The 23,717-nt window shown below is 42.1% G+C and overlaps 2 protein-coding genes across 3 annotated transcripts in view; one reads left to right on the plus strand and one right to left on the minus strand.

Annotated features, from left to right (window-relative positions):
• The first annotated feature begins 1,817 nt into the window (after positions 1-1,817).
• On the plus strand, positions 1,818-20,090 carry tbpl1 (TBP-like 1). The gene is made up of 8 exons (XM_063223476.1): positions 1,818-1,981; positions 2,487-2,704; positions 2,926-3,132; positions 4,082-4,164; positions 4,642-4,705; positions 5,212-5,315; positions 15,928-16,022; positions 18,841-20,090. The coding sequence occupies exons 3-8, from the start codon at positions 2,998-3,000 to the stop codon at positions 18,918-18,920; spliced, it is 561 nt and encodes a 186-aa protein (XP_063079546.1). The 5' UTR covers positions 1,818-1,981; positions 2,487-2,704; positions 2,926-2,997; the 3' UTR covers positions 18,921-20,090.
• Positions 19,739-23,717, minus strand: part of slc2a12 (solute carrier family 2 member 12) — a 16,006-nt gene continuing 12,027 nt past the window's right edge. For both annotated transcript variants that reach the window (XM_063223474.1, XM_063223475.1), the window contains 2 exons: positions 22,686-22,818; positions 19,739-22,359 (listed from right to left, as the gene is read on the minus strand). In XM_063223474.1, the coding sequence (XP_063079544.1) occupies positions 22,275-22,359; positions 22,686-22,818 (218 nt within the window). In that variant the 3' untranslated portion in view covers positions 19,739-22,274. The remainder of the gene's footprint in view (positions 22,360-22,685; positions 22,819-23,717) is intronic.

Consider the following 23,717-nt stretch of genomic DNA (forward strand, 5'->3'; position numbering starts at 1 on the left):
TCTAGAGAATTATCCAGAAATATCTGAGGAAAGTGCATTTACGGTGTCCATCTGCGGCAAACAAAATACAAAGCTCTCAGTCTCAGATAAAAGAAACAGATAAGCGAACACATAAATGAACACACACACACACACACACACACACACACACACACACACACACACACACACACACACACACACACACACACACACACACACACACACACACACACACACACACACACACAGAGAGAGAGCTATGAAGAGTGATGTATCGCAGTGTTTAGCTTTTGTGTGCTGTGTGTTTGTGTATCCCGAAGCTTAATGAATAGCGTATTATTCCCCACAGGAAGAGCTTTCTGAAATGACGCATGCTTTTATGGTCTATAAACACACTCCTGAGGATGTGGGGCTACCCGCGAGGTTACAACAAGAGATCCGAAAAGGAGCACAAAAGGCATCGTCGCTTGTGGTCCCGCTTCAGACGTGAACCTGCTTTAAATCTCCAGGCTTTATAGTAAACAGTCCTGGACGTCTGAACAGGGGGGGGTGGCTTTCAGTGGGAATTTATTTTATTTACAGGCATGTTGAATTCTCCCCGAGGAGAGACCCTTGAGATTTCACCAACAAAAAAAAGAGATGCTCTGGTATCTGCGTAGGACCCACAACAACAGCAGTGAATCATGCTAAAGTGACTGCACTGTTGTGTTTGGGAAATGTCCAGTCGGAGGCAGTGCGTGTGCGTGTGTGTGTGTGTGTGTGTGTGTGTGTGTGTGTGTGTGTGTGTGTGTGTGTGTGTGTGTGTGTGTGTGTGTGTGTGTGTGTGTGTGTGTGTGTGTGTGCGGCGCGCGCATCTCTGCGAGTATCTTCAAATTAGGACGGTGTGTGTGTGTGTGTGTGTGTGAGGGGTGGGGGGTCGCAATGGGCTAAGTAAGGAGGTAAGAATGGAGGAAGATAAACACAAAGACAAAACTAAGACAGCGGACAGAAGACAGAAGCACCCCACGCAGCTACTTTTGTTATTCCCCAAAGCACAAGTTTTTGCGTTGAAAAAGACGTCCTGACTCCCCATTGAGGAAATCAAGCCTGACAAATAACTGCCAAACGTGGCAAAGCCTTCCGCAGTGTGAGCTCATTCACAAGTGGCTCTCTGGGACGGCTCCTTATGGCCCATTCATCGTCCGTCCACCCAGCTGGGCTCCCTCACCGGTAATGACCACCACTCGCACATGTCAGAGACGGCTACTTGGATTCCTCGGTCACTCTTCCAGCAGGCCACAAAACCACAAACAATGCGGCTATAGGGGCCCCCAGATGTGCGGTGCTGGCCGTCCGAGGCAAGCAGGACAAAAGCTGCTCAGGACGGGACGGGACCGGGTCCGACCTGACTGGACGCGAGACAAGAGAAAATAAACACAGGCTTTCACACTGATCTCACTGTAAACCCAGGAGAGGTCACACAGTCAGACTTTCCCTGAGAGGAGGGTGTCAAATGCAAATCCCATTAGACATTGCGCTGGATGCTTATTTGGCAGGCTTCAGGTGGAACTCTAAAGGCCTGCAGAACGTCTGCATGTGGTGATGAATCAGAAATCTGTTCGTTTAGAAGTAAACAGTTTTCATTGGGCTGTTTCTGTTTTACAAATACTTTAATCCTATTATCTTGCAAGATGGTGTCACCTAAAGTTTAGAGTGCAAAGCCTTTAAAAAATAGATGAAAAGCAGGCGGACTTCTCTAGCACACAACATTGTGTCCGCAAGATGTCGCTGTAGGATTTTCTGCTACAAAGTCGAAGTCCGACTCTTGTCTTTTACAGAGGTGGAACAGTCGTTGATGTAAGAAGTCAACCAACCCAAACAGAGGCCGTTTCAGACTTATCTGTTTTCCCTACACATAAACCTAGTGGGTTTTGCAGCAGTGTGAAAACTGATGCAGGAAAATCATCTAACAGAGTTTGCGCTATTTTTACCCATGGTGATGCATCCCTTCACAATTACAGTGAGTGTGCGATATCAAGCATACGTCTCAGCGGAATCTTGCAACTGGGACCTGTGCTAGTAAGCTAGATAGCATAGAACTACTGTCTGCAACAACTGAATGGACATAGCTGCACTGGTACTACCACCGTGTTTGGGTATTTTATTACAAGTAGTTGATAAAGTATGAGTGTAATGCACAAGACGAAATGTCACCCTTGCTTACCTTATTCCCGAACAAATATGATGGTACTCATACAATGCAAATTATTTGAAGAACCTTCGCACTTCTTCCGCCGAGTTAGCATTCCGTTACATTGTATTGACATGAACAGCCCTTCTTTGTGAGCAATGCTACAAGCTATCCAGGGGGTTATAGCCTACGACTTGGGTGATGGCACACTGCAACACCTCTTTTCTATGGTTGTTTTGTGCCTTACCAGCCATTTTATTCAGTTGAAATGAATAACCATTGTGTTGCTGCGACTAATATATTTCAACTTACGTGTAGCATATGCTTTGCACAGTGTTTCAGCAGGCGACCACCCCTCAGCTGTGTGTAGAATCTAAAACCCTTGTCTTATGGACGCGGACAACTAGTTAGAGGCATCCATGGTACCTCGAGACAAGCTGCCGAGAAGCCTTCGCGAGAAGGCACCTGCAGCATCAGCAGCATAAATCGAACCTTCGGCTGCAGTCGAAGAGAAACAACCTATAAGCCTTCTGAAGTCAAAGGAGCGTACTGGTACGTTTTGTTTATCATCTGACACACAAAATAGTATGCGACACACTCCCACGCTATCAGTCAACGTTTCAGTACCTAACTCGCTCAACTCTTATTTATGTTGTAACAACTGCCGTTATTTTTGTCTTGTTACTAGGTAACGGTAAACTGCATACAGGTCAGTGCTTCACTGGCATGCACTCATTTCATTGTGCATCTGCCATTTCTGTTTTGTGGTTCAGTTGCAGTTCCTGTCTAAAATTCGTGGCATGCACATCCGTGAACTCCGGAGGGTGTATCTATAAGGCGTCTCAATGGAGCCAGGTAGCGATGTGGCTTTGGACATCATCATCACCAATGTCGTGGCCGTCTTCAGAACCAGATGTCATCTGAATCTGCGGACCATAGCGCTTGAAGGACTGAATGTTATATACAAACCAGAAGTGGGGGTGAGATTGACTTAACATGTTTAGTGAAGTTGGCTATATCGAGTAACTAAAGAGTAAGTGCTGCGCAGGCCCCTGTCTAGTGCCCATGCACATCCTCCCGTTAGTCTCTGGCTCTGCATAGGTGAGCACTGCTTGCGGGTGCATTCTGTTGAAGTTTCAAGTGATTGTGTTTACATCTAGAACTACCCAATTACTTGGTCATAACGTACAGTGTGTAATGCAACATTGCCAGCTAGACCACAACCACACTCTTTCGCTGACTATGAAGTGGTGTGCATTAAGATCAGGCTCAGGTGTCATGTAGGAAAATAAGATAACTGTGGGGACGCTTATGAAGGCTGGCCGGCCGCCCCTCGTAGTTACCTTTGTCAATGTCATCACATATTGTCACACACATAAAATAACTAGTAAGTTTTCACCTAAGAACAATTAAAGGACCAGTTCAGTCAATTTCAACATGCAGTTTTAATGCTCACACTACCCTGGACTTGTCAGTATCTGAGGGTTTTTTTTTCTTCTTCTTCAGCCTTTTCCGAGATCTGGTCATTGTAATGGGGGCAGCACTTTGTTTACATTTTAAAAAAGCATTTTTATTTATTCCCAAAAACATCCGAAAGGTTAAGCTTATACAACATCAGCAGACCACTAGCCAACAGCGGTACCTTTTGGGAAAATATTTGGAGTAGGCCTATGTTCAATTTTTTTAAAAAATGTAAACAAACGCTGCCCCCATTAGAATAGCTCATATCTCGGAAAGGGCTTAGCCGAAAAATGTGGCATCACCGGGTACTGACAAGTCAAGGGTAGCGTGGGCAATACAACAGCATATTGAAATTGACCAAACTGGTCCTTTAAGCGTCAGCAACCCTCATGTAGTGTCACTGCAGCCATGATTCAGTCACACTTCATAACATGTCACCTTTCTTTCTTTCTTGCTTTCCTGTCACAGAAAGTGTTGATAAAGTTGCGTAAGCCCAAGATCACAGCTTCTATCTGGTCCTCAGGAAAAATAATTTGCACTGGCGCCACAAGGTGAGGCAATTTGCTAAGTTAATATTAATAACTTACATTAGTTTTTTCCACCTGTGATATTTGTATTGTCCATTTCCATGTAGATTTAAATGTTAATAAATGTATGAGGTGGCACTTTTTTCCCATGCTGCTTTCAGGTGCACAGAACGTGACAAGATTTTGCATTGTTTTGTGTAATAGCAGTATCGTTCCTGGTATCGGCAAGTGCTTGACGAGTACGAGTACGAGTATAATGAGCAGTATCGGGTGCCGATACTGATACCAGTATCGGTATTAGTGCATCCCTATGTTTTATTAATTATAACTATTAACTATGCATAACTATTACAACTAACTGTTTATTAGGTATTACTCCAGACTGATTGGCATAGCCTTCTCATCTTAAACTGTAGATGTATGTGTGTGCGTGTGCGTGTTTCCGTGCGTGCGTTCATGCATGGTTGTGGTTGTGGTTGTGGTTGTGTGTCTCTTTTTTAGTGAGGAGGATGCCAAGTTGGGAGCCCGAAGGCTTGCTCGCATCTTGCAGAAAATGGGCTTCAAGGTCTGTTGTGGTATTTTTCTACCATTGTTTGCTGTAATGCCAATTATCCCTTTCAGCCACACACTTTAACCTATTAAAGCCACCTGCTAAAAACACCTGCCGAATGCCCAAGCCCTTTTTGGGAAAAGTGCCCTCAGCCTATGAAAACCTTAATATCTCAGCCTGCAAAGCACACAAAGCATGAAATAAGTCACATTTAAAAGCTAGGACCCTCATCTTGCACTAGAATGTGTTCATTCAGCTATCATTCTATCATACCAACATTTTTAATTAAAAAAAAAAAACTCAAATCTCTAGGGCCTGAATGCAGTGTACGGAATTGAGTGAATAAGCTTTTTCTGAGATTGTCGTATTTTATACTTATTCAAAATGGATGGACTCCTCAACCTGCTCGGTCTTTGCAGAGCTTCCGGTGGAGTACAGTGGTCAGGTTTGCTATTTGATTGTTAGTAAAGCTAAAATATGAACAATCTGTTTGGTAATCGTGTGTCTTTGTGTGCTTCTAGGTGAGGTTTTCAGCCTTCAAGGTCGTGAACGTCCTGGCTGTGTGCTCCATGCCCTTCCAAGTCCATCTGGTTCAGTTCACCAAGAACAATCGACCAATTGCCAGGTAAGGGAGACCGAAACTGTATTAGAGTGAGTACAGCACATTGCACAAGGCTACACTGCAATATAATGTATTGCATTGCAATAAAGTACATTGTACATTGCCTGCAGTAAGAGATGTAGAACACTAGATGGCGCGTTAAGCCTTTTGCCATGGCTAGCCTCGGGCACTGTCAGCTTGATACTGGGTTCTTAATGTTTTCAAATATGCTGCCTTATTGACACCTACAAGATGATTTGTATATCGCCTTGTTGGCAATTGAGAATTCATTCAAGCAGCATAACCCCTGAACAAAGATGGCGGCCATCAAATTGATACCAGAGAATCGTATGAGAGAGAGATAAGTCAGGCCAGTTCTTTTCCGGTATCACTTTATGTCGGGTGAACGCCCCTTTAGTAGACCTTCGGTTAGGGGACCTTCGGAGTCCTGAGGTTGAGAATAAATGAAGTCCCCTTAGCGCTCTAGATGGCGGTAGCGCACGTCTTGTGCAAACACCTCAAAAAAAGAAGAAGAAGAAGGGGACAACGCCTTAGGAGACCCAACTTGAGCACACACTTTTGCATTGGGTGGGCGTGTTTCGATTCCTCTTTATTAAAATTCCACCCTCTTTGGCCATACGGTATACTAGACAGGGGGAGCATCTAGTGACCCAGAGTGACAGTGCAGTGGGGTACAATTCCTGTGGATTGCGTAAAATTTGTGTTCATAAGAAAATGTGCAGCTAGATTCAGAAGTCATTTTAAAGGTGCACTCTGTAGGATGTCTATTGCCACATTTGATCTTTTCATGAATATTTTGAGTAATAAACTAATAGGTAGTAGTATGACCAAAGTACAGTACGTTTTCCTGGAAATAAACTACAGCATAAAAGTTAAGTGCACCTTTAAGATGTACCCGTGTCAGCATTTGAAAGATGCTATATAAATGCAGTCCATTCACAGTAAATTATCATGGGTTCGTTATGACCTACTACACATTGTCAAACAGGTTCTATTCATTATATCTTGATTTGAAAGGCTTGTTAGCAAACAGGCTTGGGCAGCTGTGAAATATAATACAGTTGTCCAAAATAATATACCTTATCACAGATACAAAACTGCATTTAATGTTTGCCTGGGTCACTCTTTTTTAATGTACAAACCCCAACTCCGATGAAGTTGGGACGTTTGGTAAACAGTGAATAAAATCAAAATGCTATCATTTTCAAAACATTCAATCTATTCATTAGATGGAGAATAGTGAAAAGACAACATATTAAGTGTTAAAACCGAGAAAAAATATTGTTTTGGGGGACATATGTACTCATTTCTAATTTGAGAAATCCAACACGTCTCAAAAGAGTTGGGACGGGGATCAGTGAAATTTAGTAAACATCCAAATAAGATAAAACAACAAAGAAGAACATTTCAAAATGAATTGTACTGACGGACAATATAGGTGTCCAGGTATAAGATCATCACAGAGAGGCTGAGTCACTCAGAATTAAAGATGCAAAGGGAATAATTACCATAGTTATTACATACATTTTTGAATTCCCTTTGATTTACCACGATTGAGTGTATATAAGACATATTTTTGTTAATAAAATCATTGTATAGGTTCATGACATCATGAAATATATATTGGCTGTAGTCTCACTCTAATTCCTGGAGTGCTAGAGCTATTGAAAATTGACCATATTAAGAATGCTTAATGCATGAAAATGACACAGGGGTTTAACATTCTCCTAAGCACCTGAGCTCACTTGAAATAGACCCAGAAGACATGGGAAACTGTCCTTTGCTTACAGAAGTCAGCAGAAATTGTAGAAGTCCATTCTTTTTGACAATAATAGAGCATTGCACATCCTGTGCTACAGTGAAAATGGACCATCCAACTTGTGTTAGTGCTAGCTTCAAAAGTCAGCCTCCATGATGGCATGCGGATGCAGTAGTGCATTGGTTAAGATGTTCTCACTCATCTGTAGAGTTAAATACAGTGCTGAATGGTATAAATGGGTTTTTAAACAGCATGAAAAGCCACTCATGCATTATATTTTGAAGGGAGATCTTCGATTACTGCCACATAGTAAGGTCAAATTGCATTCTCTACTATGTTTTAACAGTTTGGCTCCATCATAAGGACCAGCATGTGATAAAATGGTGGGTTTTTGGTCAAGACTTGTCACACTGTAAGCACTACAGAAAGGAAAACATTGCAAAACATGACAAGGAATACACCCACCATTTAAGCTGGTGAAATCATGTCCAAGATAGGAATTAACACTGTTTTTTATATAAAATCATCTCATCGGTTAATGTATTTAACTGTTAAGTGTTGTCTTTTGTTTTGTTTTTAGTCTTCCTCGACATTTGCTGCCATTTATTGTCCCCGTCCCAACTCTTTTGAGACGTGTTGGATTTCTCAAATTAGAAATGAGTACATATGTCCCCCAAAACAATATTTTTTCTTGGTTTTAACACTTAATATGTTGTCTTTTCACTATTCTCCATCTAATGAATAGATTGAGTGTTTTGAAAATGATAGCATTTTGATTTTATTCACTGTTTACCAAACGTCCCAACTTCATCGGAGTTGGGGTTAGTATACATTTGTTTGGTGAACTGAAAATTGTGCCAAATGTGCAAAAAAAAAGTTAAAAATCACTAAGGGGGCAAAAATCAGCACAGCACTGTATATGTCAGTTTCCTTTATTATAAGATGACAGACAAATGAGTTACAAGAACTGAACTTGTGAAAGACACCACCCGTTGCCCTTGATGAAATCTCAAAAGGAAAATAATAATAATGTCTGTCTTGCCCTTATTATGCTGTGAGTTACGTAAGGGATAACGGCCGACGAGGTGACAGGTTATACGAAATTAATGGCGAGGCGGCGGCTCCGAAGTTTGGCGACGCGCGCAGCGCGGAGACAAAGTTGCCTCCGCCAAGCCATTAATTTCTATAACCGGTCGACCTCGAAGGCCGTTATCCCGCTTATCTGCCGTTATGGTGGGGTACTTTTTAATCTATTATCGTCTGTAAAGTTGTAGGAACCATGTTCTATCAAGATAGAATGTTGCTGTGCGGGCGTCCAACTTGACGCGCCTAGAATCTTCGTTTGGTAGCCTGCCGACGCTGTGATTATTTCATTTTCCCTTGGCCATATACCACGGCGGGATGGAAGTTTAAAAACAAAAACTTGCGAAGCATTTCTACATGCTGAATCGACACATGTTGCATCACGCCTCTATTTCCCCCTGCTGATCATCACAGGCTACCTGTGAACTTCGTGCGTAAAAGAGAGAGAGAGAGAGAGAGAGAGAGAGAGAGAGAGAGAGAGAGAGAGAGAGAGAGAGAGAGATTCCCCACGCTAGGGTCATTTTTGATAACTCTCCCTTCCCCTTTCACACGTGTTCCTTTCCCACAAGAGGAGAGTAGCCTAATTTTTAAAAAAGGATGTTTTCAGATACCAAAGGGAAGGCAGCGGGAAATAGCCTTTAAAAACCATGGAAGTGGAGCAGATGACGAGGTGACTCGTTTCGATACAATTGATGGCGAGGCAGGTGCTTAGAATTTCGGTACAGGGTATTTTTGTCATCTATTGCTAGGCCTATCTGTAAATTTGTAACCAATGAATTATGCCAACTGCAGAATATTTAGTGCGCACGTAATCAGGCGCGCCTCTATCAGATGCATGTAGTAGAACTTTTAGGGCGACAGACTTGACAACCAAATGCGATAGAACTGACGACTGGCTCTTGGCTTGACAACCAAATGCGATAGAATTAACGACTGACTCTCGACTTGATAAACAAATGCGATAGAACTAACGACTGGCTTTTGGCCATAGCAACCTGCAGTTTAGAATTAGTAACCTAACTTAGTCGCACGTTTGACGCCTGACAGGTTATAGGGAATTAGTTGCAACCTCATCAGCCAATCAGAAACGAGGATGCAGTTGCGTAGGCAGATAATGTCACCGAGGTGGAAACATGACAGTTGATTCTTTGCGATTTGTACTGACTACAACATCCATCCTGCACATGCTCAAGTCCACAACAGGCTATTCTGGAACGTACAGTACACGCAGCATCAAAATCCTTGACAGCTAAGCAAAACACAAGGCAATGATTTGTGGTCAGTGACATAGAGGGGTTGCTACAGCAAACACTGCATTGTGGTGCAATAAACACCAAAGTAAATAGTTTAGACCCTACTTGACCATGTTGTCATGTTTAAAAAGTATTTTCTAATTCATGCATTTTTTAGATTAAACTTTTTGTCAGTGGAAGCCATAAATAAGCAGTTTCTTTGGAAAGTGCTGCTGGCAACTGTTGGTTTCCAGATTACTTTGTCTCCAGAGTAATTCTTGGGAGCAAGGAGTGGAGCCTGTGCATACCAGTAGCCGATGCAATAACTCCGTTATTGCTTTACATAGATACAAGTGATAAAAGTGCTACCCACAAGTGCGGCATGTTTTTGCAGAAATGGGTAGCACGTTTATGTAAAGCAAGCAATAAAGAAGCAATGCATCGGCCACCCATGTGAGAGTTCCACTCCTTGTTGCTGGCGGTGGATTATCATTTGGAAACTAACCCACTCATAACTTAAGGACTGAAGTTTACTGGCTTGACACCCGCTCTGTCTTTTATGCGAGTAATTCTTGCACACGTGCAGAAAAGATGGTGTAAGCAGCAGCACCCATACAACAACCCTCAGAATATGAATTATGATACATTGAAAAATTAAAAATTGAATATCGAAAAAATATATATTTTAAAATGGCCAGTTCCTTGTCTAAACTGTAGCTTGCAATGTCATGAACAACACCTGAAATGCTGGTGTTTGGTTCTTACTTAATTTCAGAGATAATGGGACTCAAAAATAATCAAGTCAAGTCAAGTCAAGTCAAGTTTATTGTCAATTTCTTTACATGCACTGGTCATACAAAGAATTTGAAATTGCGTTTCTTGCTCTCCCATGCAGACATAGACTAATCTAGGTAAGGACATAGACAGTATAGACATAGACAGTACTCATACATGGACATAGACAGTATGGACGTAGACATTGCTCATACAGACATTCAAAGTGCAAGACTGGACAACAGAAGACTTGTAGAGAACATACATTAAGAGGAGGTATTTTGTTGTTCTTTTTTCTAAAAATCCTTTATAGCGTTCTGACATAGTAATAGTAGCATTTGAAGAAATAAATAATTAAAAAAAGGTTTTTATTAAATACACCAGCAGCAGTATGTGTGTGTGTGTGTTTGTATGTGTTTTGTGTGCGTGTGTGCGTGTGTGTGTGTGTGTGTGTGTGTGTGTGTGTGTGTGTGTGTGTGTGTGTGTGTGTGTGTGTGTGTTTAGTGCAGGTAGAAAGTGCGGTGTGCGTCTGTGTGTGTGTACCTGTGTGTGTGTGTGTGTGTGTGTGTGTATGTGTGTGAGTATGAGTTGTGTGTCAGTGTGTGTATGTTTGGGTTTAGTGCAGAAAGTGCAGTGTGCGTGTGTGTGTGTGTGTGTGTGTGTGTGTGTGTGTGTGTGTGTGTGTGTGTGTGTGTGTGTGTGTGTGTGTGTGTGCATGTGTATGTTTTGAGTTAGTGCAGGTTGAAAGTTCAGTCACAGATGTAGTAGTGCAGGTGGAATGTTCAGTCGCAGATATGGTGGTGGGGATGAGGGGGGGGAGCGTTGTCAGTGGCCTGGCTGGCTAGAGGCTGACAGTGAAGGGAGAGTGGGTTGAGTGTTCAGTATCTTGATTGCTTGATGCATCGTGCTGCTTGCAAGCCTGGTGGTACGGGAACGGAGGCGCCTGTACCTCTTTCCAGAGGGCAGGAGGCTGAACAGTTTGTGTGCAGGGTGGCTTGTGTCTTTGATGATCATCAGTGCTTTTCGGGTGAGGCGTGCGGTGTAAATGTCCTGCAGGGAGGGGAGTGGTACTCCAATGATCTTCTTCGCTGTGTTCACAACACGCTGGAGTGTCTTCCTGTTTTTCTCCGTGCAGCTTCCTCCCCACACTGTGATGCAGCTGGACACGACGCTCTCTATGGTTCCTCTGTAGAATGTTGTCATGATGGAGGGTGTAGCACTTGCCTTCTTTAGTTTGCGCAATAATATAGTAATACCATAGTACTATCACATGACAGCATGTCTATCGGAATATGTGAAGGATGGAGATGGTCCATGAGGATGCAGGAAGTTCAGTTTCACCTCTCCAATGATTGGCATACCTTCCTCAACACATGCTAGCCACTAGTTGACATCATATACAGCTACAACATACCCTTTGATGCTTGAACATTTAAAAAAAACCTTTACTGAGCTTATTCTTTCAACCCTGCCTTCTCTGAATGCTGAAAATGGTCTAGCTTCCACTGTGTCCATTGACAATGGGCAGAAGCTGTGTAGTTTCTGAGTACCCGACATAGAGGCCCACGAGGGTGCAGGGCCCACCAGGAAAATACCTGCTATGCCAGATGGCCAGTCCAGCCATGTCCCTGACACTCCTCTATTACTACTTCATTACAACTCATTTCAACCTTTATGTCCCATTATCTCTGAAATGAATAAAGAACCAAACACCCCATTTTCAGGTGTTGTTTATGACCTTACAGGCTATGTTTAGACAAGAAACCGGCCATTTAAAAATATACGTTTTTTTGATATTCAATTTTTAATTGTTCAATGCATCATATTCATATTCTAAAGGTTGTTGTATTCCATGCTGTGTGTGTAATTTGTAGAGCCAGAAAAGAGCTTTCAACCAACACCTCAGACATCATTTTGTGACTTACACTGACTGATATAATCAAGGCTGAATGTATAGTGTCCTACCCTCATATGTAAACCTTTGCTAGTCTGTTTCTCCCATAATATTGGTGTCAGATTCACACAAATGCAGTTCTGGGGTGCTACCTTGCTACTAAACAGGCACAGCAAGTATGATTGAAATCCGTGTCTGTCGGGTCCCAAAGTGTCTGATTTCACATGAAATGACCCAGTGAGGAAACTTAATTGTTTTCTCCACGGACGTGAGGCATCAGCAAAACGTGAGGCCACAAGCACAAGTGGAGGACGCAAGATTGCATATTGGAATGCACCCTTTGTTTTGGAACACCGCAAGAGGGCAGACACAGACATCATATATGAAGACTAGATACGTCATCGCGTATTTCAAGCACGTCCGCACAGGTCGGCCATATTAGAGCAGCCTAAACTCTCCACAGACCCTCCGTTACACCTGAAGTAAAGTGAAGAGTTGAAATGTTGGGATACTTAAAAATGTATTCTGTTGCTTCGCTGAAATATTGACACGTGTTTATAAATGGTAGGGCTCCTTAAAACTTAAGTGTAGACTGGGGTAAAACGCCCAGGAGAGTAATAGGCCTATGCTTCCCACTTAACCTAGGCCTATTTGTCCAAAAAAAAATAGATAGACCTACAGCTAATACACATTTTAATCATTGCTGTGCATTGCGTTGACGGCATGGATATATTCATTGCATCAAATTATAGACGACAGAGATGACGTACTGGAAGAGAGATGTAGCCTACAGCGCAACAAGTTAATTCTATCTGGATGGCTTTAGCGTCATGACTCATTTTGAACACAAGGTGGAGCTGTCGAAACCAAAGTAGAATGTAGACTAAAGTGAACGTTTATTTGTTATTTTACTGAAAATATAAAAGATTACTTTGTGCATTTGTTTATGGGGTCTATTTAATTACCTGAATAAGCCTACTGAATTATATTATACATGATTTTAGACCTATGAACATTATAATATAATGTAATATAATATAATAATAATGTGAATATGCATCACTATGCAGTATCAACATATACTTTCGTTTGGAATTTTTTATACTGTGTAAAAAACCAACCCTTTCGAAAATTGAAATACATTTGAGGGAATTATGGCCATCTGAAGAGTATACAACACCAAAAACTCACTGCAACTGGTTGAGCCAGCAGGCTGCTCTAACATGGCCGCCATGCGCGGACGTTCGGCTTGCATGACGGGAACGCGGACGACGCATCTAGTCTTCATATATGATGTCTGTGAGGGCAGATGACGGATGACATAGCTAGCCGATCTAAATAAGGTTGTTCTACCAAGAGACTGTAGGGAAACTGTGTTGAAGCCCTGTTTTTAACAGTGTGAGGGGGTCCTCTAGTGTTAACAGCACGCCAGTGCATGAAAAGCTCAAAGGCAAATTGGTCAAGGCCGAAGACAAACATTTACAGATGTATTTTGTGACAGGGTGGAGACATAACATTGGTTTCCGAATGCACCCTTACCTTTTATACAGCTTTAGGTTGCTTCCAGTGTGGTGTGATTTCTATCATGTTCATATTCCAAGGCACACGTTTACATGATATTATGCATGCTTGTTTACGGATTTGCTCAGGTACAGAATGGCACAGATGTCATTACAAATAAAGTAATGGTGGTCTGGTGTCAAACAATAGTAAATTCCATTTTACATTTTCAGCTAGGCTACTGTCTTGCGTCACTCTTGCAGGAAGTGTTGACTAGCAATCAATATTCAGGCACAGCAACAGAAAGATCATGAATACTGAAATGTCATACAGCTTGGATCCTCTCTTTTGTTTGGGGAGTGGCAGTAGGTGTATGCTCCATCATGTTTACAAGCTTGTGATGATAATAGTTCTGGTGGTTGTGCAATTATCATCGTCTATGTTGTCGGACGAGCTTGGCATTCTTGTTCGGTACATTTAATCTCCTCAAACACACATGGTTCCCACTGGTCATGGAATTCCTGGAATATCATGGAAATGCAATAAAGGTTTTTGCAGTCATGGAAAGTAATGGATTTTAAGCATTTTGCATGTGCAGTCAGGGAATATCATGGAATTTTAACAGTATTGTGCTATTGTTTTGTCTAAAATACTTCCCACAACATTGTATAGTCTGAAGACGCCAAGAAACTTCTCAATTCTGACAAATATTTTGTGTTGCGAGACCAAGACGTCATGGGGATTTGAGACCAAGCGTAAAAAACGTAACATGACAACTGTTCCTGAGAAGTGTTGTTCTGACATATTCCGGTAGATATTGGGCAATGTCTTATTTTGTCATCCATCGAGAACATATTGTTACCAAGAAGAATGATGTGGTCTGGCAACATGCCCTAACTGTGCCACGGGACTCTTTATCCGTAATGAGAATGTATAGTGTCTGTTCAGACTTGTGACACCCTGGGTACCCAGATGTTGATTTGCCACTTTACATTACAGAGCCCGTTTACATTACCACAATAATGCAGTTATTGGAATAAACAGGGTTGTTGGAGTAAACGGTTTATTGCTGCTATATGCAGTCTGTCGGTTGCCTGTGTTCCAATAAAGTGTGTGATATGAAGCTAGAATTTAAGGCTTGTGATTGGCTACTTATCCTTCTAGAATGTCAATAGCCTGATAATAACCCGATTATGCTGGATACATGTCTTCAGAAATCAGTTTATTAGCCAAAAACCTACCTGTGCAAATCAGATTTCTCATAAACCGATAACGGCAATAAATCGATTATGAAAACTGTTTAATCAGTTAACATGAGCGCTCGAATAAACCGGTAACTCCAAAAACCTGATCATAAGCGGTTTATTGATGCGCATCTAAACGGGCTCATTGATGCCTAAAGCACTTGCAAAAAAACGCCTGCTGAATGCCTAAGCCCTTGTTGGTAAAGTTGCCCACAGCCTACAAAAACCTAAATATCTTATCATCTGATGCACATAAAAACATGAAATAAGTTGCATTTAAACCCTAAGAGACCCCCCCCCTTACATTAGAATGTGTTCATTCTGCTGTAACATACCGAAATTAAAAAAAAAAAAAAAAAATCTCAAAAATTCTGAATGCAGCGTATATGTCTCCAGGCACCAAAAGTCAAACAACATATTTGAGTATACTATTTATCTGTAATGAGAATAGATCGTTTTGACTTGACTTGTGACACCCTGGGTACCCAGAGGTAGATTTGCCACGTACTGTGACTTTCTTTCCTATACATGCGCTAACAATTCGCTTATTTTTGATTCATTCGTTAAAATTGGCTGACATTACGTAAATCTGCGAAATAAGATGTATATTATGGGCTATACTACACCATGCTATGGAAGCCACTTCCTGGTACTAACAGAGCCGTAAGTGAGCACCATGAGCAGCCCTGACGTGCCATTTACGTGTAGAAAAAATGGAACAGAGCATTCAATGGGATACTTTGATTTATACGTAAGTCTATGACCTTGACTCTTCTATTAGATCAGGGCTGGGGAGCACACACACACACACACACACACACACACACACACACACACACACACACACACACACACGCACTACCAGGGGTGGAACTATAGGTGGGGCAAGCAGGGCATTTTCCCTAGGGCCCAGGGCCCTCCCATATTGATGGTGGGGGCCCCCTCTTGAACTTGGCATGCTGTTTGGGGGTTCCTATCAGTGATTTGCCCTGGGGCCCTGTGTGCAATCGTTCCGCCATTGCGCACTACCATTTTGTGTTATACTCTTCCGAGATCTCATTGTGTGTGTGTGTGTGCGTGTGCGTGCGTGTGTGTATGTGTGTGTATGCGTTTCCTCTTCTTCTTCCAGTTATGAGCCTGAGATCCATCCTGCTGCGTCGTACCGCATTAAACACCTCAAGGCCACCATACAGATCTTCTCCACCGGCAGCATCACTCTCACAGGTAGGACACACACACACACACACACACACACACACAGACACCATCAGTTATCACTGAATTTGTGGCATTACCTCCACAGCTAAGAAAACGCACGCGCGCACTACAACTAACTTATCTCACTGTATAGTTGTAAATACGTGTTAACTTCCCCCTTCTCTACCAAGTGTTATGTAAGCTGAAATAGACCTTACCCAAGATAAAAAAGGCTAATATATGATTAGTTTGTAGGGCGGTGTGTGTGTGTGTGTGTGTGTGTGTGTGTGTGTGTGTGTGTGTGTGTGTGTGTGTGTGTGTGTGTGTGTGTGTGTCTGTGTCTGTGTCTGTGTCTGTGTCTGTGTCTGTGTGGGTGGCCTGACGTGGAATGTGGTCATATAGAGTGGATTACAGCTTTAAACCGTGGAAATCAGGTTATTCAAGAGAGTGTGAGTTTGTGTGTGTGTATGCAGTTTAAGTGTTAGCTTAAGTGAGTTTGTACATTGTATGCAGATTAAGGCTATTGAACCTGAATGTTTGTGTGATAGGCCGACGCCGTCTCAGCATTCAACCTGCAGATTAGGGTTGCCTTTATAGCGTTATGTCATGAACAGCTTTATTTCATGTAGTGTTGAAGTAATTAAATTGGAGTAATTAAATTAAGTTGGAGTGATTAAAGCCCCCATGGAATTAGGTTGGAGCCAAATGGCCTTGCTGGCCTGTCTGCCTGTGTGCATGGCAGAGAGAGAGACAGAGAGAAAGAGACAGAAAGAGAGACAGAGAATGAATATCTAGGGTCAAGAAGTTAGAGGTTATGTAAATCGAGAACTCTGGAGGCTTGAGAGTCACCCTGAATGTGTGGCAGCCTTTCAGATAGGGCTTGTCAGTTACACACTGCCTGCATCGCATGCTGTATTAGGCCAGTCAATCTAGCTCTAAAAAGGCCCGAACCCTGGATAAATTGCAATAGTAATGGTTCCTACTTTTAAGTGATCCTTAAACCCCCTTGTATCACATATTAAAAATCTACAGCTTTCTATTTAGTGGAACATACTTTTTTTCAAGGTCAAAGTTGGCAGATTTCCCATTCATTTCTCCATAGGCAGACAATATAGGAGATAAAAGGTGAATAGGGTAACATTTTAAACTATGACATATTCATTTGAAACTTTCACAGTTGGTAACTCACATTCAGGCAAACAATTTTTGTATTGCACGTTTTCTGAAATATGATGATGAAATATGCAAATGAGGTCATATGTACTGAAATATGTGATAAAATCTGTGGTAACAGACCAAGTATAAAACAAATTGCAATAGTAATGTTTCATACATTACATTGCTCATTCAACCCCTCTGCATCACATATTAGAAATCTATTTTCATCAATTCAGTGGAACATACTTTTCCCAAGGTCAAAAGTATCCGATTTTACCCACTAAATGGCAAAATGCATTGGAAATCTGCTACTTCTGACCTTTAAAAAAGTATGTTCCACTAAAGTGATGAAGGTAGATTTTTCATATGTGATATAGGGTGGATTAAGTATCAATAAAAAGTGTGAATCATTACTTTTGCAATTTGTTTTATGTTTTGCCCGTTGTTGCATTATTTATCACACATTTAAGTAGATGTGATCTCATTTGCATATTTGCAAAAATCTTTGTCTTTGCAACTTTGACCTTGAAAAAAAGTATGTTCCACTAAATATAAAGCTGTAGATTTTTAATATGTTAGTTAGACATACAGGGATTACAAAAACCCTGGAATGATTACTGTTGCAATTTGTCCCGGGTCAAACGCTAGATTTACTGGCCTATACCCCTGTTGTGCAATATCTGGGTGGGACAGGGTGGTCTGGGACTCCCAGTAGCCAAGACAAGCGCGGGCTCAGACAGGTGTGTTCCACCAGTTGAGATGAGTTGATTACACTTAAGTTCTCAACTCAAGTCAACTCAACTCATGGAACACACTTGTCTAAGGCAACACAGGTGTTTGACAAGCCTTTGACGCCGTTTACACGTACTGTATGTGGATATTTTTAGATTTGGATGTTTTATTTGTTTACGTGTAAATACGACATGTGGATAAAATTAAATACACATGAGGTTTGAAATACACCCTCTAAAACTCGTTTACGTGTAAACGAAAGGCCAAAACCGATGCGATTTAAAAAATATCCACATACGCTTGTAAACAGCTTGACAAAATGACCATTACAGTGGTTTCTGTGAGAGGCGCAGAAAGAGAGAGCATATCTGTATGTGTGTAGGCGTGTGCGTGTGAATTGCACCATATAAGTGCAAGTGATACGGCCAACTGACGGTGGCAAAATCATTTGTGCATTCTACCTTTGTGGTGATGTGTGCACTACAAATCGACCATCAGTGTCCGCATGACACGACTTTTAAAAATAGAAACAAAATACCTTTTAACGACGATTTGTCGCTCTCCTGTCAGCTGTCCTCTCTGTCAGCTTTTGTCACGTCCAGTTAGCTCAGCCCAACGGAAAATAGTGCAATGGAACGGATTTGTGGATTGTTGCATTCAGTCGATCATGTCCCTTGCCGTTAGGACACAGTGTTTGACATTTCTGAGGTTTCAGTTGTATTTGTTATTAGCGTTTTCTTCATTCCTTTTCGAGAGTACATGCGGTTGAGATCTGTGAGACTTTCACAAAGAGCATATGGCCTGACGTGTAAACATGGACACACAACATAGTTGTTGATAATGCAATAGTCATGTGCATGCTTTGCTTAACACACTATACAGTACAAGGTGATGCTTGTCACATACATTTGTAGTTACTGTATTACTAATGGTTCTTTTTCTTTACCCTCCTTAGGACCAAATGTTCAAAATGTGGCCACTGCAGTGGAACAGATCTACCCGCTACTGTTTGAATGTCACAAACCAAAGCACTGAGATGAACACACACACACACACACACACACACACACACACACACACACACACACACACACACACACACAGGAAAGCACCTTACGTAATGTGTGTTCAAGTCCATTTTAAATACTTTTTTTCTTTTTTTTTTAATTGTTACTTTGTTGACGTATCTGACTATGCCCTCCAACTACGGCATCTCTGCCCCTGCCATGAGACGAGGCCTGGGACTTGGCTGCACTACCCAACGGCTGGGTTGGCAGTGGCACTCACACAAAAAGAAGAGACCTGGGACTTGCTGCAACGAACACCCACCATTTGGGGTTGGCATCCGCACAGAGGCTTGCCTCTTCTGGGCACAGAATCACCTGCTTGCTTGGAGCGGGCACTGAGACTTGCTGCACACTCCTGCCCTGGACTCATGCCCCTCAAGTCACACCTTACAGGGGCAGGGCCAAAAACAAACAAAAAAAAACCCCATATATCTGAATCGAACTCTGCACTGAGTGAGGCCGTGCCCTGATCTTTATGGTACGTGGCGGAGAGGAGCGAAAGGGAAGTCTTCAGTCAACAACAACAACGTGTTTCTGCTGTCAATTATGAGCGAACTCTAAAGGACATACTGTAGTGGGGAATCGCCAGTCTCTTGTGATGGTTGTGTGTATGAGTGAACGTGTGTATGAGTGAACGTGTGTGTGTGTGTTGTGTGAGTGTTTGTGTGTGAGAGAGAGAGAGTTTAACTGGAGAGACATTTTAAAAAACAAATTGAACTGACTGTCCAACCATCGCCGTCCATAATACGACTATCTTAGACTACGTAGTACATGTGACTATTTGTATTTTCCTTTTTCTTTTTATGTCATTTTAATGATAATTTTATCTGTATTTTACCACACACTTCGGCCGTGTCAAATGTTAATGTACTTGTCTTAACGATTATTATTATTAACACTTGAAACTCGATCTATCAGGACAGGAGTGACCCTAAGCATGTAGACCTCGGGGGAGCAGAGCAGAGCTATGGAGTTGAGAACGCAGCAGTTGCTACTTGCTAACTCTTTGGGGCGAACTCCCTGCTCTGGACTCTGTGGAGGGCCACATACTAGTATAATGTAATGTTTCAATTTTTGTATTTTGTAAGAAAATTTTAAAAATGAATAAAAATAATTAAGAAAAAGTGTATAACCCACAGTCTATTGGCAGTTGCTATGTTTACTGATCCCGGTTTGAAGACAGTTTGAAGACAGTTTTTTCTCCCCTGATCTGATATGGGGTGCTTTTCTCGAAATCATAGTAGTTGCTAACTAAGTTAGCTACTTTCTTGTTAGTTTGCAATGCAATTTCCTATTGGCAGCTACCCAGGTTGCTAACTGGCTAGCAAATATGCTTTTGAGAAAGGCTCCTCCCATACTCCTCCCTACTTCACCACTACCACTACGCTACACTACACACTGTACAGTGACTGTGCCACTCCAGGATCTTTGCTGACTGTGCCCATTGTGAAACTGGTTCTGGTTGTCTAGGCTGAAAAGTGGTCTCAGCTCCATTATACTTGTACAACAGACATACAGTACGTTATCCATTATGATGTAATTATTTACATGCAGGGTTGTGCTTACAATCCCTGGAGCACAGTTGGCAATTCAAAAAAAGTAAGAAAAGGTCGCACCATGCATACATTTCTTTTATTATTACACAGACTCGTTTTGGTGCTCTGCCTTCCTCTAACTTTTCAGTTTTACAATATTTTGGTCAATTTGGGGGTTTTTTTACCCTAAAAAGAAGAAGAATCTGTTGGGTGAAGCCTGCTCCAACCTTTATGAACTTTCAGTGGCACTTCAGCCATGGATCAGGCTGTGGGAGGCCACCTGCATTCTTCCTATTGGTACGAATTTGAAGCTGCAACTCCCCATCTAACCATTAGACCAAAGCTAGCCCCATAACAGCAATCTGTTGCCCCAGCTTCATTGCTGCCACCTTTACTCCGCTCCAAATATGGGGAGACTTTCAACATCTGTGATCTGCAACATGAAGTAGTTAAAAAAAACTTTGTTTATTTCGATATGATAGTGTGACAATAGACAGGAAGTGAGCTTGAGAGAGTAATAGGGTCAAACTTGAGTCCCTGGCGCAACATTATGGTGGTACCTTAGCCGTTTGTGCCATGGCCAAGGCCAGCGTCTGTGATTGTGTAATAAAAAAGTATAAAGTTCCTATAAATGTCATGAATTGTAGCTTTTGAAATCCTGTCCCAATTTGCTTTTTTTCGTGAAAGACCCGGCCACACTTTCATAACCTTGCTCTGTTTATCTGACAGCAACCTGGGTGTTCGTTGTCAGTCAGACGTTACAGATAAGGCTGTTGACAATCGCTGTACTCAACCTAACCGTCAGTAAAGGCATGTTTTTGTCTGAAAAGACGTGCCCACGTGTAGCCTAGCCTACCCCAGTAGCTGCGTAATGCTCATGTATGGCTTATTGTCTGACTTCAGGGCTGTCGGACCAATGGGCTGACCCCTGCAAGGGCTCTCATTTTCAAGAAGCAAAACACACAAGAAGGTCAGGCATTCATCATGTTTTGTGCAAAAAAATCAAAACAAAAAAGTACCTCCGGGGCAAGGAGGTTCTGGAGAGGCTTGAACTAGGAAAAACAGAGTCCATGATTGTGGAAAAGTCGACAGTCAACATGAAAATCAAGAAATCAATTACAAAAAACAAACAAAAACAAGCCTGTTCAGCTATTGCTATCAAGCTGCTGGTGGATTCATTGACGGAAAGTTGGAAGTGTGAAATGTCCTCCTGACAATCTCAAGAGACCGTCTTATTGGAAAGGGCCCCTCCTGCTTCACATAATGAAGATAAAATAGTACCATTATCCAGCAATCATTGGTCATCCAAGTAGTTTGGTGCCTACTAACTATGGCCTTATTTTACCAGTACTTGATTTCCATACTTGGCAGAATCTCTCTCTCTCTCTCTCTCTCTCTCTCTCTCTCTCTCTCTCTCTCTCTCTCTCTCTCTCTCTCTCTCTCTCTCTCTCTCTCTCTCTCTCATACACACGCACACACATATTAGTGATAAAAGAACAGCAGCATGTCATGATTTGTTGTATTGCAGTTGGCAGTTGACTGCAACACCAGCTCAGCCTGCATACTGTATGCAAGAGCACAGAACCTCACCAGGGTTCAACCAATACCATTGTCTCTCCTCCACCGATGATTTAATTACCCACCCCCACCCCCTTCACCTGGCGTTGACACACATACACAACTGTTTGTGTACAACAACCTCCCTCCGCCCCCCTTTTAAAAAGGAGGCCAATTGCTAAACGTGAAAAAGTCTTTTGCTGTCTTGGTCTCTGTCCCCAGCTGGAGGGTCATACAGAGTTCAGCGTCTTTGTTTCCAGCGAGGTGTCGGTCTTTGGAGTCCGCCATGGACACAGTCTGTCTCTGAGGTTGTTTCTAGAGAGGAGTAAAATAATAATAATAATAATAACAATAAAGTTAAACCGTGTAAACAACAATCTGTTATCATTTGAAAATTTGTCATAGGATGAACATTAGGGTCAGTATGGAATCGTGTAATTTTGTAATGTATCCAGAGATGAAAATAATCGCAATTTTAAGTGATTTTCACAGTCACAATGTCTTACACTACGCTGAAAGATCTGATGACAGTGTTCTAAAACATTGTCAAAGATGTCAAAAACGTGTCATCAGATGTCACCATAAAAACTGGTGTCTGGTTTCTGGTATGTGTGTGTGGCGTGTGTGTTATTGGCGCTCACTTCATGGCCAGTTCTTTGGAGATCTGTTCCAGTGAGCGGCCCTTGGTCTCAGGGATGAAGAGGATGATGAAGATGAGCAGGATGAAGCTCATGACAGCGTAGCTGAAGATCACGTTGGCCAGGCCGATCTTCTCTGTGAGGCAGAAAGCAGTATATTTTTTCATTTTATTTCATTCTTATTTTATTCACCCTTATTTAACCAGGGAAGCAAATTACGATGAAATCTCTTTTTCAAGTGAGCCCTGGGCAAGGTAGTAGCACACATTACATTATGAAACATACGACGCAGAAAAAAAAGAAAATATTCAAAATAAATGTAAATATAGAAGTAAATACATAAAACAAGGTAAGTGAAAGTGTCCAACTGGGAAACTCCAACTCCCATTGTCATTGTGACACAGCACTCCACAGCACAAAAGTGTTCACTGCACACAACAAAATTGCATTCATGCCTCACCCATGCAAGGGGGCAGCACCCAATGGCGCCTGAAAGGGAGCAGTGCGATGGGACGGTTCCATGCTCAGGGTACCTCAGTCATAGAGGAGGATGGGGGAGAGTACTGGTTACAGTAATTTCTCCCCCCACTAACCTGGCGGGTCAGGAGTCTAACCGGCAACCTTTGGGCTACAAGTCTGGCGCGCTAACCGCTTACCCATGACTGCCCTAGAAGTTAGAAGTAGCAGTACCAGTCAGGACACACAGTAACTGCCGTCGGTAGTCACTTTTACAAACTAGTAGGCCTACAGGAGTTAATGGTAGAGAAGTCAGGGATTTCTGGTCGAACCAGTTGTATGGTGTTTGCTTTGTAGAGTTATACAGTTGTACAGTTCAGTTGTATGGTGTTTGTTTTGTACAGTTATACAGTTGTACAGAAACAAAAATGTTAATATGGATGGAATCCATGCACAGACATGTGAATGTTCTAATTTGACCTGAGCTCTTTGGGGTGTGTTTGGGAACTATGCACAGACAAAAACAAACAAAAAAAACACGGAAAGAAACCGTTAGCAAGTGCCAGCTAGCTTAACTCA

This window comes from Engraulis encrasicolus, chromosome 18 (assembly GCF_034702125.1).
Source record: "Engraulis encrasicolus isolate BLACKSEA-1 chromosome 18, IST_EnEncr_1.0, whole genome shotgun sequence".
NCBI lineage: Eukaryota > Metazoa > Chordata > Actinopteri > Clupeiformes > Engraulidae > Engraulis > Engraulis encrasicolus.

Coding starts and splice junctions, on each gene's coding strand:
- tbpl1 (XM_063223476.1), top strand. CDS start 2,998: ATGGAGCCAGGTAGCGATGTGGCTTTGGACATCATCATCACCAATGTC. Junction 4,706..5,211: donor TGCAGAAAATGGGCTTCAAG/GTCTGTTGTGGT, acceptor GTGTGCTTCTAG/GTGAGGTTTTCAGCCTTCAA. Junction 5,316..15,927: donor AACAATCGACCAATTGCCAG/GTAAGGGAGACC, acceptor TTCTTCTTCCAG/TTATGAGCCTGAGATCCATC.